The sequence below is a fragment of the Glycine max genome, chromosome 6, assembly GCF_000004515.6.
Source record: "Glycine max cultivar Williams 82 chromosome 6, Glycine_max_v4.0, whole genome shotgun sequence".
Taxonomy (NCBI): Eukaryota; Viridiplantae; Streptophyta; class Magnoliopsida; order Fabales; family Fabaceae; genus Glycine; species Glycine max.
In genome coordinates, this window is record NC_038242.2 from 46,038,952 (window position 1) to 46,052,791 (window position 13,840).

Sequence of the window (13,840 nt, forward strand, 5' to 3'; positions counted from 1 at the left end):
AAGGACAAAAAGGTATATAAACTGACAAAAAAAGATATAGAGAGCAACGAGTGTTAAGTAGGTATTATTGTGTGAGTAGTAGTAGCAACACATGTACTCTAACTCACTTTGTTACACGTTTACAAGCTATAAAGAAAACATGAAATACGATTTGCATAATTGAACTCTTTAAGCTGTTGGATAAGATGAATCCAATGCAATTCCACATATACCGTGCTTAGCAGCTATACCTCGATGCATCCTTATGTATCCTTTCTCACCCCATTGTGTGCCCCATGAATTCTTCACTATCCAATAGTCAGTTCCATTTTCTGTGCCATAACCCACTGCAGTAACACCATGGTCTAGATCAGTTCCACATTCTCCATTGTAAATTCCACTGGAGTAAAACATGAATGTCGCATTAGTTGCATGAATGGAAACTGACACAGGTTGGTTGGCCACAGCTTTCTGGAGTGCTTCCTCACTATAGGAAGGAACTATCTCATACCCCTTAATCTGAGCCACTGGGGAGGCTGCTATGGTTGTGTTACAAGTTCCATCAACTCCCTTGTACGGGTAGTTAGTCTCACTAGTGATTCCACCGTTTTTAATAATGAATTCAAACCCATCTTCCATGAAACCTCCTTCACATCCATCATCCACACTATCACAATCCACTAACTCTTGCTCTGAAAGGGACACTAGGTTTCCTGTACTTATTTGGTGGATACCCTCAGTTGCAGCTATAGTTGAAAATGCCCAGCAACTCCCTATAATTTTTCAAACAAAACTAACTGATTAACCCATATATCTTTTCAAATTAAGGCACATGCAAAATAATAACAGTAAAGCTTAAATGTGGTTTTAGGCATTAAAAATTTGGATTTTTTTAAAACAATATATAACTATATGATCCTAGTAATAATTTCATATATTTGAAAAGTGACAATTAATAGTGTGCTTAAATTTCATACATAGTGAGAAATAATTAATTATGCTTTCTTGGTAGAGCTAGTAAATAATGATTTCTATTTTTTCATGACCATGATTTTTTAGGCTATAATTGATTTTTTTGTGTTATCCAAACATAAAGTAAAACGAGATGAAGGAAATAATGAAGAAGATGGAGCATAATGAAGTACTTATATGGTGTTATTTGTCTTACCACATTGATCACCTTGGTCTTTGATTGGAGTAACAGCTCCTTTTACCCTCCAGTCTATAGCTTCAGGAATATCGGTCACGTTTTCATACTTAAATCCATTTAACTTAAATGTTGTTGTGCTAAACTCGTAGGTCCTCTTCAATCCATTACGTGAATCCTTGAATTCCTCAAGTGTGAGATCAGCAAGGTGATTAACACCAAGCTTGTAAGGTTTGTTGCCAGCAGCATTGAATGATTCAATGAACTCCACATTGTCCTTGAATATCTGGAAACGTTTTTCCTTCTCTGCAGCATCCTTATACATTTTTCCATATTCTGCCATCCAATTTTCATGTCTTTCTCGCAAGGCTGTTTGATGCAGCTTGCGGGGCATCACTTGGGAAATCCCAACTGCAAGGAAAAGGAATAGGGCTAACATGTGTTGCTTTTGGCCAGTGAAAGCCATTTCTTAATTATCAGCAATGATCAGTTTTGTAAGAAAAGGCTTAGTTGGTATATTGTGTTAAAGAGAGAAATGTGAATTGGTATGCATTGAAATGAATGAATCTGGAGGTTTATATAGAGATCATAGTACCTTATGTTATGGAATTATTAACGTGAATAATTATGCTTGGTTGCTTAATTTCTGATTAATTCCTTGCCTTGTAAAATTTGCATTTGATTTAGACATTTGTTAATTTGCTGTTGTTTTAGAAGCCAGATATTGGTTTGTTCATTGTTATTGTAGCATTATTGCATCTCAGGTTGGATACAAGGCAGTTCTTGAAATCATCCAAGCCAACTGGCAACTACGTACAACAAAACAAAAAAAGACTGATAGTAATGTTTTTTGCATTAATGCATTTTGACTTTTGAGATTACTTTTTGTCCTTTCATTGCCGTACGTTCACACCTTCCCCTGGGTCAAACCGTCATACTTTTCGATGTTAAATGCACAAGAAAAATTTATTTTAGTGCTAAGAATGCAATATATGATTATAATAAGCATACGACATTACCACCTACTATATGTCATATATATAATGTCTTTGTATATTGATGTCAACAATATTAGTAATGCCTGTATATATGTTCATTGAAATACCATTATTCCAAATCAGGTTGGAGACAAGCAAGTCCTTGAAATCTTCCAAACCTACAACAAACAAAAAAGACTAATAAAAGCGTGTTGCATTCTGACTTTTGATCGGTCACTTTTTATCCTTTCATTGCCGTTCCCACCTTCACCTTGGTCAAAGCGTCTGATTTTTCGATGTTAAATATGCACAAGAAAAATTTTAGTGTTAAGAATGAAATATATGATTATGATTAGCATGCATGCACCTATGTTTTTGTATTTTGATGTCAACAATAACCAGCAGGCATATATATATGTGAACACTGGCAAAATAAGTTAGAATATCTCATTTAATTTGCAAAACAAAAAGTTTGATGAAAATATCATATTCTATATACATAATCAATGTTATCCCATAATTGCACGTCTAAATTTCAAAGAATTTTAATTTTATACAAAGAATATTCATATTTTCTGTATGTGTATTTTTTAGCTTGTGTGTTATACGGAATAATGCATATTTTAAATAATTAAATTTAAAATATTATTTAAATATTATGATGGTAACAAATTTAAATGAATTAGTGATTATAAAGGATTAATTTTATAAAATTTGTATCTTTTCATTAATTTAATAATTTTTCTTGGTCTGTGCAAAAAAATTAGGATGACAATTATCATGGGACGAAGAAAATAAGGTAATTTTGGCCTATGAATTCTGAAAAGAGTAAATAGATAATATTTTGTTAATTTATAAAGACTAAATTTTGATTGTTTAAATAACACCAAGCACTTCTTGTGATTAGGTTGTTCCCTTCTTGTGCTTTTATAATATTTTGTTTTTTTAAAATAAAAACGAATATGCAGATAAATCAACGCTTTTTATTTTCCATTCTTTTATTAGGTACAACATGTATCCTTCACCAGATTTACTACTGCAGTATTGCTTGAGCTAGAATCACTTTAGCCAATTAAGTTCTTCAAAGTATTTAATATAGTTGTCAATGTTCGAATATGAAATCACTAATTACATTAACATAATTTTTTATAGTTAATTCACACACTTGATAATAATATTTTTGAATTTAATGTTGTTAGATATATTTTAGTTTAAATAATATTTGTGTTTTTATAATGCATTTAGCATAAATAATGTATATATGCATTCACAACAGTAAAAAGAGTTTTTGCATATATTGCGATTATTTAATCACAAACCGTAATGTAATATAATTTTTTTATTATAATAATCATAAATTTCGTATAATAGTGATTTTCTTTTAATTAGTTAATAGTACAATTTTTTTTACTGATATATATTTCAAATTAAACTTATATCACTTAATTTAACAACTACCAATATTACTTTATTATTTAAGAGTTAACTAAATTTTTAATTCTTAAATTTCTCAAAATTTTATTTTTAGTCTCTAAACTTTTATTTAACTAATTAAAATCTCTTAACTATTTTTTCCGTAAGATTTTTAGTCCTAAATTTTTGTTTATCAAGTCAATATGTCCCTTAACTGTTTTTATTATGATTTTTACTCCTTCAATTTTTGAAAAAAAAATCAATATTTAGTACTTGAAATCTCATTAATTAAAAAATTAATAAGTTCAAACTTTTATTCAAGAATTGAAAATTAAAATTTTAAAAAGTTTAGAAATCTTAACTAGTCAAACAAATATTTATAAACTAAAATCTAAATAAAAAATAAGTTAAAAGACTTTGACGAATCGATCAAACAAAATTTAGGGACTAAAAGTATAATTAATCTATTATTTAATAATTAATTTTGTGTTTCACAATGGTAATTGATTTGGTAAAAAAAAAAAAAACCTTAAGATATAAGGCCGTCTTCATCAAAGGTGTCTATTACACTTTTCTTATTAAGCACCGATGCTTGATAAGATTTTGTCAATAATGGAGTTGATGTTTACAGTATTGAGCAGCAGGTGCTTAAATAAGCACCAACTTTTTTCTTCTTTTTGTCTTAGTTATATTTTAATAATACTGAGACAAACAAGAAACTAATAAAAATTAGTATGATAAAATGGAGCACGTACGGTTATTTGTGTGTCTCCTTTTGGTTCTTATAAAAATAACAATCAGTTTATTTTAACCGTTAAATTATAACTAAAAAATGATTGGTGAGATGAAAACTTAAATTTTTCATACATCATTTACCCAGCTGAGAGATTACAACTACATAAAAGAAGACTTTGTATATTGATTAAAAAAAAATTACATTTGTTATACGGCCAATCTCTGTATGCATTTATAGAAAGTCATATTTTTTAAATCACTTAACTAATCTTAAGCAAAGTTATCAATCTTGACTCGTGAACTTAATACGTAGGCTCGTAAGAGTTAACTTCATATAAAAATAATAGTAAAATATCTATAAATAACATCAATTAAACATTTTAACAATATAATAAAGCAAAATAGTAAATCATAAATTTTACAATAATTAAATAACAAAGTCTAGTAATGCATCATTACTAGATAATAACGTCCAGATGTTATAGTAGTAGTAGTAGATCATTTCTATTGAGAGTTTGATGTTATTAGAGAACAAAAGTTTAATACTATTAAATTTGAGAATTTCTGTATTTGAGAATAACACACTAAATTATGAAGGTATATTGAATACTAAACAGACAAACAAACAACCAAAATGACTTATATTTTGGTCTAATTTTTTTAACTTGTTAACTCGGTGGTAAACTAAGAGAGTCTATCTAGTTTACTTAGAGTTTATAGAGCCCACCTAGATAAAAAAGAGTATGCTCAAGAGTCAACTCACACATAATAAGTGGACTCATAAACTCATGAGGGTTGACGAGTTAACTCGAGAGTTTGATAACCATGATTTTAAGTACTAACTTTTAGATCGATTTTTTAAGAAACTGATCTTAAAAGTTAATTTTTATATCAATTTTTTAAGTGATCGATCTAAAAAGTAATCATTTAAATCAATAAAAAAACATAATGTATTAAAAATTAGGATTTTAATCTCAATTATTAATTTTTTTTAATTATAATCTAACGATTAAAATCAATAATTCTCATTTATTATTTTAAATTTCTTTCTCGTTATTTTTTTATTTGTTGTTTCAAAAAAAAATATTATACTTTAACTTAAAATCTTAAGATATTATATGTATGAGTATATTTTTATTTAATGTGTGACTTCACTTTTACACTTTTTAATCCAACAATATTAATTAACAGGCTAAACAAAAATAAATTAAGGAACATAGAACACTACTTATAAAACTTATTTTACATTAATTATTTGGTAGAATTTATTCGTTTACACACAAACATCATATCTAAGATAAGGAAACAAGCAACTTATTAGGAACACTACGTACGTAGGTGCATATACTTGCCAGAAAACAAAATGATGATTAGAGATACATTCCAACGTGCATATACTAAATTACACGGTTAAAGGTTTATATATGATGGATTCATAGCAGCATTCAAACAGTTGGATAAGAAGCATTGGTAGCAATTCCACATAAACCTTCCTTGGCACGTATATCTCTCTTCATTTTTATATACCCTTTCTCACCCCATTTAGTGCCCCATGAATTTTTCACCAGCCAATACTTGGCACCACCACGAGCTTTTCCATAACCAATCACAGTAACAGCATGGTTTGGAGCAGTTCCGCACTTTCCTGTAAAAATCCCACTCGAGTAAAATTGTAAAGCTCCAGCATCAATATAAACTGATACTGGTTGATTTGCCACAGCTTTTAGGAGTGCCTTTTCGCTATTAGAAGGAACATTTTCATACCCTTTAATCTGAGCCACCCCTTGAGTTTCCTTCTTAACCATACAAGTCTTGTTATTTGCTTTGTAGGGGTAGCTTATTTCACTTGCTAATCCTCCATTCTTGGCCACAAATTCAAAGGCTTCTTCTTTATAACCAAAATTGCACCCTTCGCTCTTACCTTTAACACAATCTACCAGTTCTTGCTCCGAGAGAGACACCAATTTACCTGTTGTGATTTGGTGGATACCCTCGATCGCCGCCACAGTTGAAAATGCCCAGCAACTGCCTGTTTTCACAAACAAAACACGTTGACATTATTAGCAGAGTTTTTAATGAAAAGAAAAAGGAAGAAGAAAGATTGTGAGTTTGATCTTCTTTATTAAAAAAATTAACATTTTAATGATTAATATTAATATTTTCAGATAAAAAAATAATGAAACACATCAAATATTATGAAAGCATGGAAAGAAGCATCTTATAGTTATTTATTGGTTTATATATATAGTTATATATTATAGAGAGATATATATATATATATATATATAGTATGAAACATTATTTGGTTGTATTATATATATATATATATGGGATCTAGAAGTTAAACGATTAGGAGAAAGGGAAAAGGGAGAGGAAAAGTTACACATTTGAATATTTCTAATAAAATTATTTGTTGATTAAAAAAAAATACATATACCGCAATTGCCTTGGTCCTTGATTGGAGTGACAGCACCTCTTTTTCTCCAGTCCATGGTAACAGGAATCTTAGTTATACTCTCATACCTAAAAGATGTTTCTGTTGCTGTCTCCACCCCACTTTCCTTTTTCTGAACATTAATTAGTGAAGCCTTAAATTCTTCATTATGAAGGTCAGCAAATTGATTAATGCTTAGGTTGAAAGGTTTGTCCCCAGCAGCATTGAAAGACTCAATGAACTGCACATTGTTTTTGAATATTTGGAAACGTTTTTCCTTCTCAGCAGCATCCGTGTAAAGCTTACCATACTGTGCCATCCACTTCTCATGTCTCTCGGAAGTGCAGACCTCAGACAACCTGCGAGACATGACGTGGAATGTCCACACAGTGAGAATAAGGAACAAAATTAAATAGTGGTTTTGGCTAAATGATCTCATCTTGTAATCAGAGCTATTTGGTTTAGAGAAGCTTTTTTGATGTGTTTGGTTTAGTTTGCAGCAAAGGAAGTGGCAAATACAAGTAATTTATAGTGGTGCATGAGGGGCTCTCTTCAACAGTTGTTTCTCGTAGTGCATCAAATAGTACTAGTTAGCTGTTAGCACAACTTGAGGCCTTATCTTTCACTTTCTACTCGTTCTCGACCGCACTGAACCACGTGTGCTATGCTAATTTGTTGACTCGCTTATTCAACATATTACTTTCAAAGATAGATCCTTTTCCAGTCCAATTGATTAGAATTAGACCACCACACGCGCATTTCCCTGTACACACAATGTGTCGCAAATCGCAATAATTTTAGGTATAAAAAAAATGTGAGTTCTATCTAATTTTATTATTTATTTTCTTTCTTTTCCATTTTCTTTCAACTCAAACGAACTCATCAGTATAACAAATATCTTACCATAATTCATATGTTAAGAAAACGAGGGTTAATGACAATCTTTGCTTACGCCAGCCCTCAATGATGCCAGTTATGTATGGAAATGGGGCGGTAGTAATCATGTTTTATGCCTCTATTGTTTGTGAAATTATTAGGTAATATGGAATAATTATGATTTATATTAATTTTTATTATATATATATATATATTAGGCATGACAACGGGGCTCGAATCCGTGGGGTCTGTCCCGATTTTGACGAATAAAACTCGAGTTGACCGGGGTCGAAGTCGGGATCAGATTTTCTCTGATAATCAAAGTCAGATTTGGGCTTGGGGGTGAGATAAATAATACCCGCTTCGAATCCGTCCTGCTAATAATTAATTTACAAAATGCATTTAAACATGAAATTATTATATTGAATTTTATGTTGTCATGTACAATTTAAAAATATGTTATGGGTGTTGTTTAAAATTTCATTTTTTATTTTATGAAAAATTATATTTTTTTAATAAAATTTTATAAACATATCGGGGGCGGGGATGGGGTAAGCAAAACCCGCCCCCGATCCGCCTCGTTGCCATGGCTAATATATATATATATATATATATATATATATATATTTATTTATTTATATATAATGGATAGAAATTGATTGAAACCATAATTATATATCATAGTCTGTTTTTGCGTGTTAGGGGTAGAATGATATTATGTAGCCTATTTTTGCATTTTTTTTATCATAATGCAGATTATTTAATATAACTTTTCAGGGATTAAGAGCGATATTAGGTGATTTAGGCTTTCTCACTTGATGAATCATGATTAAAGTGAGTTAGTAGATGGGGTAATAATCATATTCATGTTAAAAAGAGAAAAATCTATTACGATTGCATTAAGAGTACTTCTAGCAAGTGGAGCCCCCAACACGTTCCATAACTCATCACCAACACCATTTCACCACTTTGAGCGTTTGTTTTCTGAACATTTCATGTTTCTTGCTTTGCAGTTAATTTAAGTCAAATTTATATTTATGTCTCATCATTGAACAATATCTAATTTGATTCACTAATTGCTTAAAAATTATATATATATATATATATATATATATATATATATATATATATATATATTATAAACTCTGAGTACATGTAAAGTTGTCAAGAATTCGATATTCGATCTTACCATTTTATTTAGTACTTGGACAAATTAGTACGCTTGCCAAGAAATCCATACTAAGATAAAATTAAGATGATATTAGGTACAAAATAAATATAATTATATTATAATATGCCTAGTAAACATTATTTTATTCAAAACAAATATTCATTTGTTTTCTTATGTATATAGATAGGTAGATGTATGAAAAATATTTTTTTAAAAAAATCAAATTGTGACAAAGTTGTCTCTTGTTTGTTATAACTTTGCACTGCATTTTTTAGAGATGAGTATGTTGGAATTTTCTATTTCAATAATTAATGTGGATTAATATTATAAGATAACTATATTAGTTATTTATTATTAGTGGGTTTTATTTTATGTGATTAAATTAAGTGAGCATGTTACACAACTAACTCAGAGGATATGGACTTAAATGAGCAGATGTTAGTGTTGACCCATTAGGGGATAATAGAAACCCTATTAGGTTAATACGCTATAAGAAGACTATGATCTCTAATATACCGAGCCGACACATATAAAATGTATCAAGTGAGAGTGTTTCTCATTTATAATTGTCCTTTCTAATAATATATAAAAGTGTTTTTATTTTATACACTTAATATATATATAATGATAAATTTTTTTACTAAGAATTTTCATGACATACACCTATAAATTTGGACCATATATACAATTATACACAAGGGTCAAGACTAGAGATTGTATGACCACGAGAGGAGGTTATGTGCATTTATTTAATTTTAATCTTGATCATCTATGAATAATCTAAAAGTTTATTTTCATTGTTTTGTTTTTCTAAAATAACTTGCGTTTTAGCTTATACACGAACATGTGCATACACAAACATGAAGAGAGAGATAATGTTGGTGTTGTTCAGATTTGTTCATCCCACACATATAACATTACTCTCACAAAAAACTAAGAAATTCATTTTTACAAGTAAGAAATTTTAAATATTGAACATGATGTTAGGAGTTTACAACACTCATAATTTATTTAATTAGCTGAGTTAAATTTTTAGTTTTGGCTTTATAATTAGAGATGACTTTCTTTACTTATTACACACGTGCACACACATATATACTATATATATTATTGGGAAAAAATTTATAAACTTATTATGTTTTATGAGAAATTTAAATTACTTTATTTGGGACAAGTAATATGAAGAAGAGACACAAAAAGATGAATTATTATTATTATATAAAATGAAAATCATATTATTGAATACTACGTACTAATTAATAAAGATAGCAGATCATCTCTTCCTTTAAAGCACCTAAAAAAATCTTTCCTTGGGAATATATTCTAATATTTGATGCAATTAAAGTGGTCAATGGGCTTAAAGAACACAGCATATATATGTGGATAAGAAACTGGCCATACCTGACAGTATGTGGCCACAATGTTATACTCTGATGTTAAAGGGGTGTTCGATCTACACATGAAAAGATAGCTTTTTCTGCTATTTTCACGTTTGAAATAATTCCGGAAGACTACAGAGATCGAGTGTAATATACCAGTCAATTAATGGTTGTTACGCAAGTGCGTTGTTATTCCAGAACGGATTGATTGTCGCTTCTGGGAGAAACACAAGTGCGTTATTCCAAAATGGAATCTTGCAATTTTTAACTAATGGATAGAGAACAAAAAACCGTGCGTGGTCAAACATGGAAAAGCTGGCTTTTTGAATTAATACATTGAGGTCTTCTGGGTGGTCCTTAATTCTGTATGTGTTCATGGCAGCTTCTAAGATGATCCAGAGAAAAACACAGAGAGAACCAGAAAGAGACATAGAGAAGGAGAAAATATGGTAAAGAGGAAAAGTGAAAGGAAGAGGCCAAGAGGGCAACTGCATGTAGTGTATAACATTCAGCCTAATTAGCGTCGGTTTCAATGTTAAGCGTAAACATTTCTATGTTGTGTATGCCTCATATTTCATGGAAATTAAAGACAATATTGTATATTGGGTCACCTGTTTGTTGGATTAATATACTAATATTGTAATTATTAAACGACTATAGTTTAAATATTTGATGTTATGTTATCCTATTTGTTCTATTAATAATAATATAATTTATGTTTAGTATATAAATATCAACCTATGTAATTACTGCTCATACTCGTGCCTGCCCCATTGCGTCACTATATATGCTCCAACCTATCATCCTTATTAAAGTCAGTTCATCTACATGTTTGTTTGATGTTAAAAAAAAAAAAATTTCAATTTTATTCTAAATTTTAAATAAGAAATAATAATTTAAACATTTCATGAGAAAGAAAATTTGACAGCATTATTAAATAATTATGATTATAATTCAATAATTATAGAATAAATAAAAATTTCTCACCAAGGTTAAATTTCAAATTGAGGATTTATATATATCAAACTAACATTAGCATAGTAATTTTAGAATATATATCTACACTTATTAATATATTTACAAGTTATTTCAAAACATGAATAAAAATCAATGTGACCCATGTAATCCCACTGGTAATTAATTATTAAAAGAGAGAGAATAATATTAAACCAGCACAAGGAGTGCCAAAGCTTACAATAACCAAATATACTCCATTATTATTGAATAACATAAAGAGAGCAGAATTATGTCTTACAATTTTAAAGCCCTTAAAATATTTTTTCCTAGGTCGTGTATCTGATATTAACAATGTTGGATATATGAAAACTAATTAAAATGGCGAATGGGCTTAAAGGACACAACATATATGCGGAGAAGAAGCTCGACATATCATACAGTTATATATGTGTGGCTACAATGTTCTACTCTTGATGGTAATGGAGTATTCTACATGGACGAAAATATAGCTTTTTCTACAAATTTCATGTTTCAAATGATTCCATGGGGACCACAGATTCATCCATTTCATTGTAATACCAGTCAACCAATAATTGTTATGCTAACTAGCTTTTATGGGTGAAACGCAATTGCTTTATAATTATTTCACACGGAATCTTGTATTTTTTGACTAATGGATATAAGTGCCTTTGAATACAAGGAAAATTAAAGAAAAGAACAAAATGCGCATGGTCAAACATGGAAAAGCTGTCTTTTTGAATACACTAAATCATATAGTGCCCTACCTTGTTTTTTTTCATGATTTTATTATTGTTTTAATCAACTAGATCGATGTTATTTGTCATCTCCTGCTTCTATAAACGTCTTATGTCATTCTATATTTTTCTCAATTTCTGTCTGAAAATATAGAAATTGTAGGAATTGTGTCTAATCACTCTAACATGAATATATATACATTTTATATCCTATGTATGTATAGCATTGAATTCAATAGAAATGTATCTGAGGCTAAATATCTAATTAACTATTTTTTTCTTAACTTTGTATTAGTAGGAAGTATCTATCATAAAAAATAGTGATCGATTATTAATTTTTGGTCGATGCTGATAAAATAAATATTTTATTAATATGATTTATTTTGTACTCAATGTGAGAATTTAAAATTTGGATAATTTCGTTAAGATGTATAAATTGTTAACACTTATGTCAATTTGTTGGTACACTATATGTAACCACTAACAAAAATAAATGCAGTTTTAGTCTCTAATGTTAACCAAACAATATGACATTTCTCCAACATAGATATCATCTAATTGCAGTAAAAAAAACAAAAAAAGAGAGAGAATAAAACATTTGTAAGTAATTCATGTACATATATATATGATTCTTTTCTAAACCCAAAAGAGCTGAGGCAGTGATATAAAATTGGTTGAGTTTCCATGCATAGAGATGATTTATTTAACGGGATTACTTATATGTAAAATTTCTGATCCAGGATTAGAAGATATTGATGATCTATGACCCAGGAAAAAAAATAATTCTTTCCGAGCCACTTCTATCATTAAAGTGCATTTTAATTTCAGTTTTTTCTTTTCTTTTCTTTGCACTCGTGGGAAAATGTAAGAATTTTCAAAGAGAATGCAAGAGAAAGATAATGGAGATTAAGTTAATAAAAAAAAATTTACTTAATAACTTTTTGTATATATTAAATTTCAATTATTTACCTGTTGAATTAATAGTATATATTATGTCATCTACCATACACACAAAATTTTAAATAACACAGACATTTGCAATCAAATAATGTCAAAATTGACATTTACTTACATTTTAGAAAAATACTATATATCAATTTAATTTATTTACTAAAATATTAGATAGGTTAATTTAAATTTTAATTTATAAAAAATGCGGATTTGATTTATTCAATAAGAAATTTTTAATTTAGTAGTGAGATTAATATTATTAAGTGAAATAAATCTGCGGAGAGTTATTATATGATTAATTTGATCTCCCATCTTATTAAATTAAAAATTATAATTAAATAGTTCTTATAATTCTAAATAATTTTACATTGGTCAATCTTCCTATTAAATATATTTCTAACATATGTGTGTGTTTAGAACTTATAACATAGTTTTTCTAATATTAGAAAAGGGACTCAAATATATTTTTAATCTTTTATGTTATCTTCATTTGGTCCTCTATATTTTAAAACATTGAATTTAATTTTTATGTTTTTAAAATGAGTCAAAATAGTTATTTTAAAACAATTATCATTTTAATTTTGAAACATGATTTTAAACTCTTTTTTTTAACTAATTTGATGTGAGAAGCATGTCTCGCTAGATTCACTAATTTACATGAAAATTATAAAATATACCTGATGTTTGAATAAATAAAAAGGCCATAAACATAAAAGTGAATCTAATGAGCAATTAAAAATTTTAAAATATTAATATTAATTTCTTTTATAATTGCTTGTGATGTACACTTATTTTTCATGTAATTTTTTTATCATGGTTACAGCTGAATTCTATAATTTTTATGTAAGTAAATTTAATGACACATATTTCTTGTATCAAATTAGTAAAATAAGAGTTTAAAATCGCATCTCAAAATTAAAAATGATCATTGTTTTAAAATGACCATTTTATTTCATTTTAAAAATTAAAGTGAACCTTTTAAAATATAAAAGCACCAAAAAGATCAAAACCTAAACTATAAAAGAGTAAAAGTATATTTTAGCTTTAAAAAATGGTTTGTATTTTA

General features: G+C 28.6%; 2 protein-coding genes across 2 annotated transcripts; both read right to left on the bottom strand.

Annotated features, from left to right (window-relative positions):
• Positions 1-168: 168 nt before the first annotated feature.
• LOC100807934 (zingipain-2) lies at positions 169-1,592 on the bottom strand. The gene is made up of 2 exons (XM_006582202.2): positions 1,148-1,592; positions 169-752 (listed from the first exon to the last, which is right to left on the bottom strand). Exons 1-2 carry the CDS (start codon positions 1,590-1,592, stop codon positions 169-171), a joined length of 1,029 nt encoding a protein of 342 aa, XP_006582265.2.
• Positions 1,593-5,477: 3,885 nt separating this feature from the next.
• LOC100808467 (senescence-specific cysteine protease SAG39) lies at positions 5,478-7,182 on the bottom strand. The gene is made up of 2 exons (XM_003526167.5): positions 6,689-7,182; positions 5,478-6,280 (listed from the first exon to the last, which is right to left on the bottom strand). Exons 1-2 carry the CDS (start codon positions 7,122-7,124, stop codon positions 5,697-5,699), a joined length of 1,020 nt encoding a protein of 339 aa, XP_003526215.1. The 5' UTR covers positions 7,125-7,182; the 3' UTR covers positions 5,478-5,696.
• Positions 7,183-13,840: the final 6,658 nt, after the last annotated feature.

What these genes read in the sequence shown, in the direction of transcription:
- LOC100808467 (XM_003526167.5), bottom strand. Translation starts at nt 7,124, where the DNA reads ATGAGATCATTTAGCCAAAACCACTATTTAATTTTGTTCCTTATTCTC. An exon ending in CAAGGACCAAGGCAATTGCG is followed by an intron (nt 6,281 to 6,688) that starts GTATATGTATTT and finishes TTGTGAAAACAG; the next exon opens with GCAGTTGCTGGGCATTTTCA.
- LOC100807934 (XM_006582202.2), bottom strand. Translation starts at nt 1,592, where the DNA reads ATGGCTTTCACTGGCCAAAAGCAACACATGTTAGCCCTATTCCTTTTC. An exon ending in AGACCAAGGTGATCAATGTG is followed by an intron (nt 753 to 1,147) that starts GTAAGACAAATA and finishes GAAAAATTATAG; the next exon opens with GGAGTTGCTGGGCATTTTCA.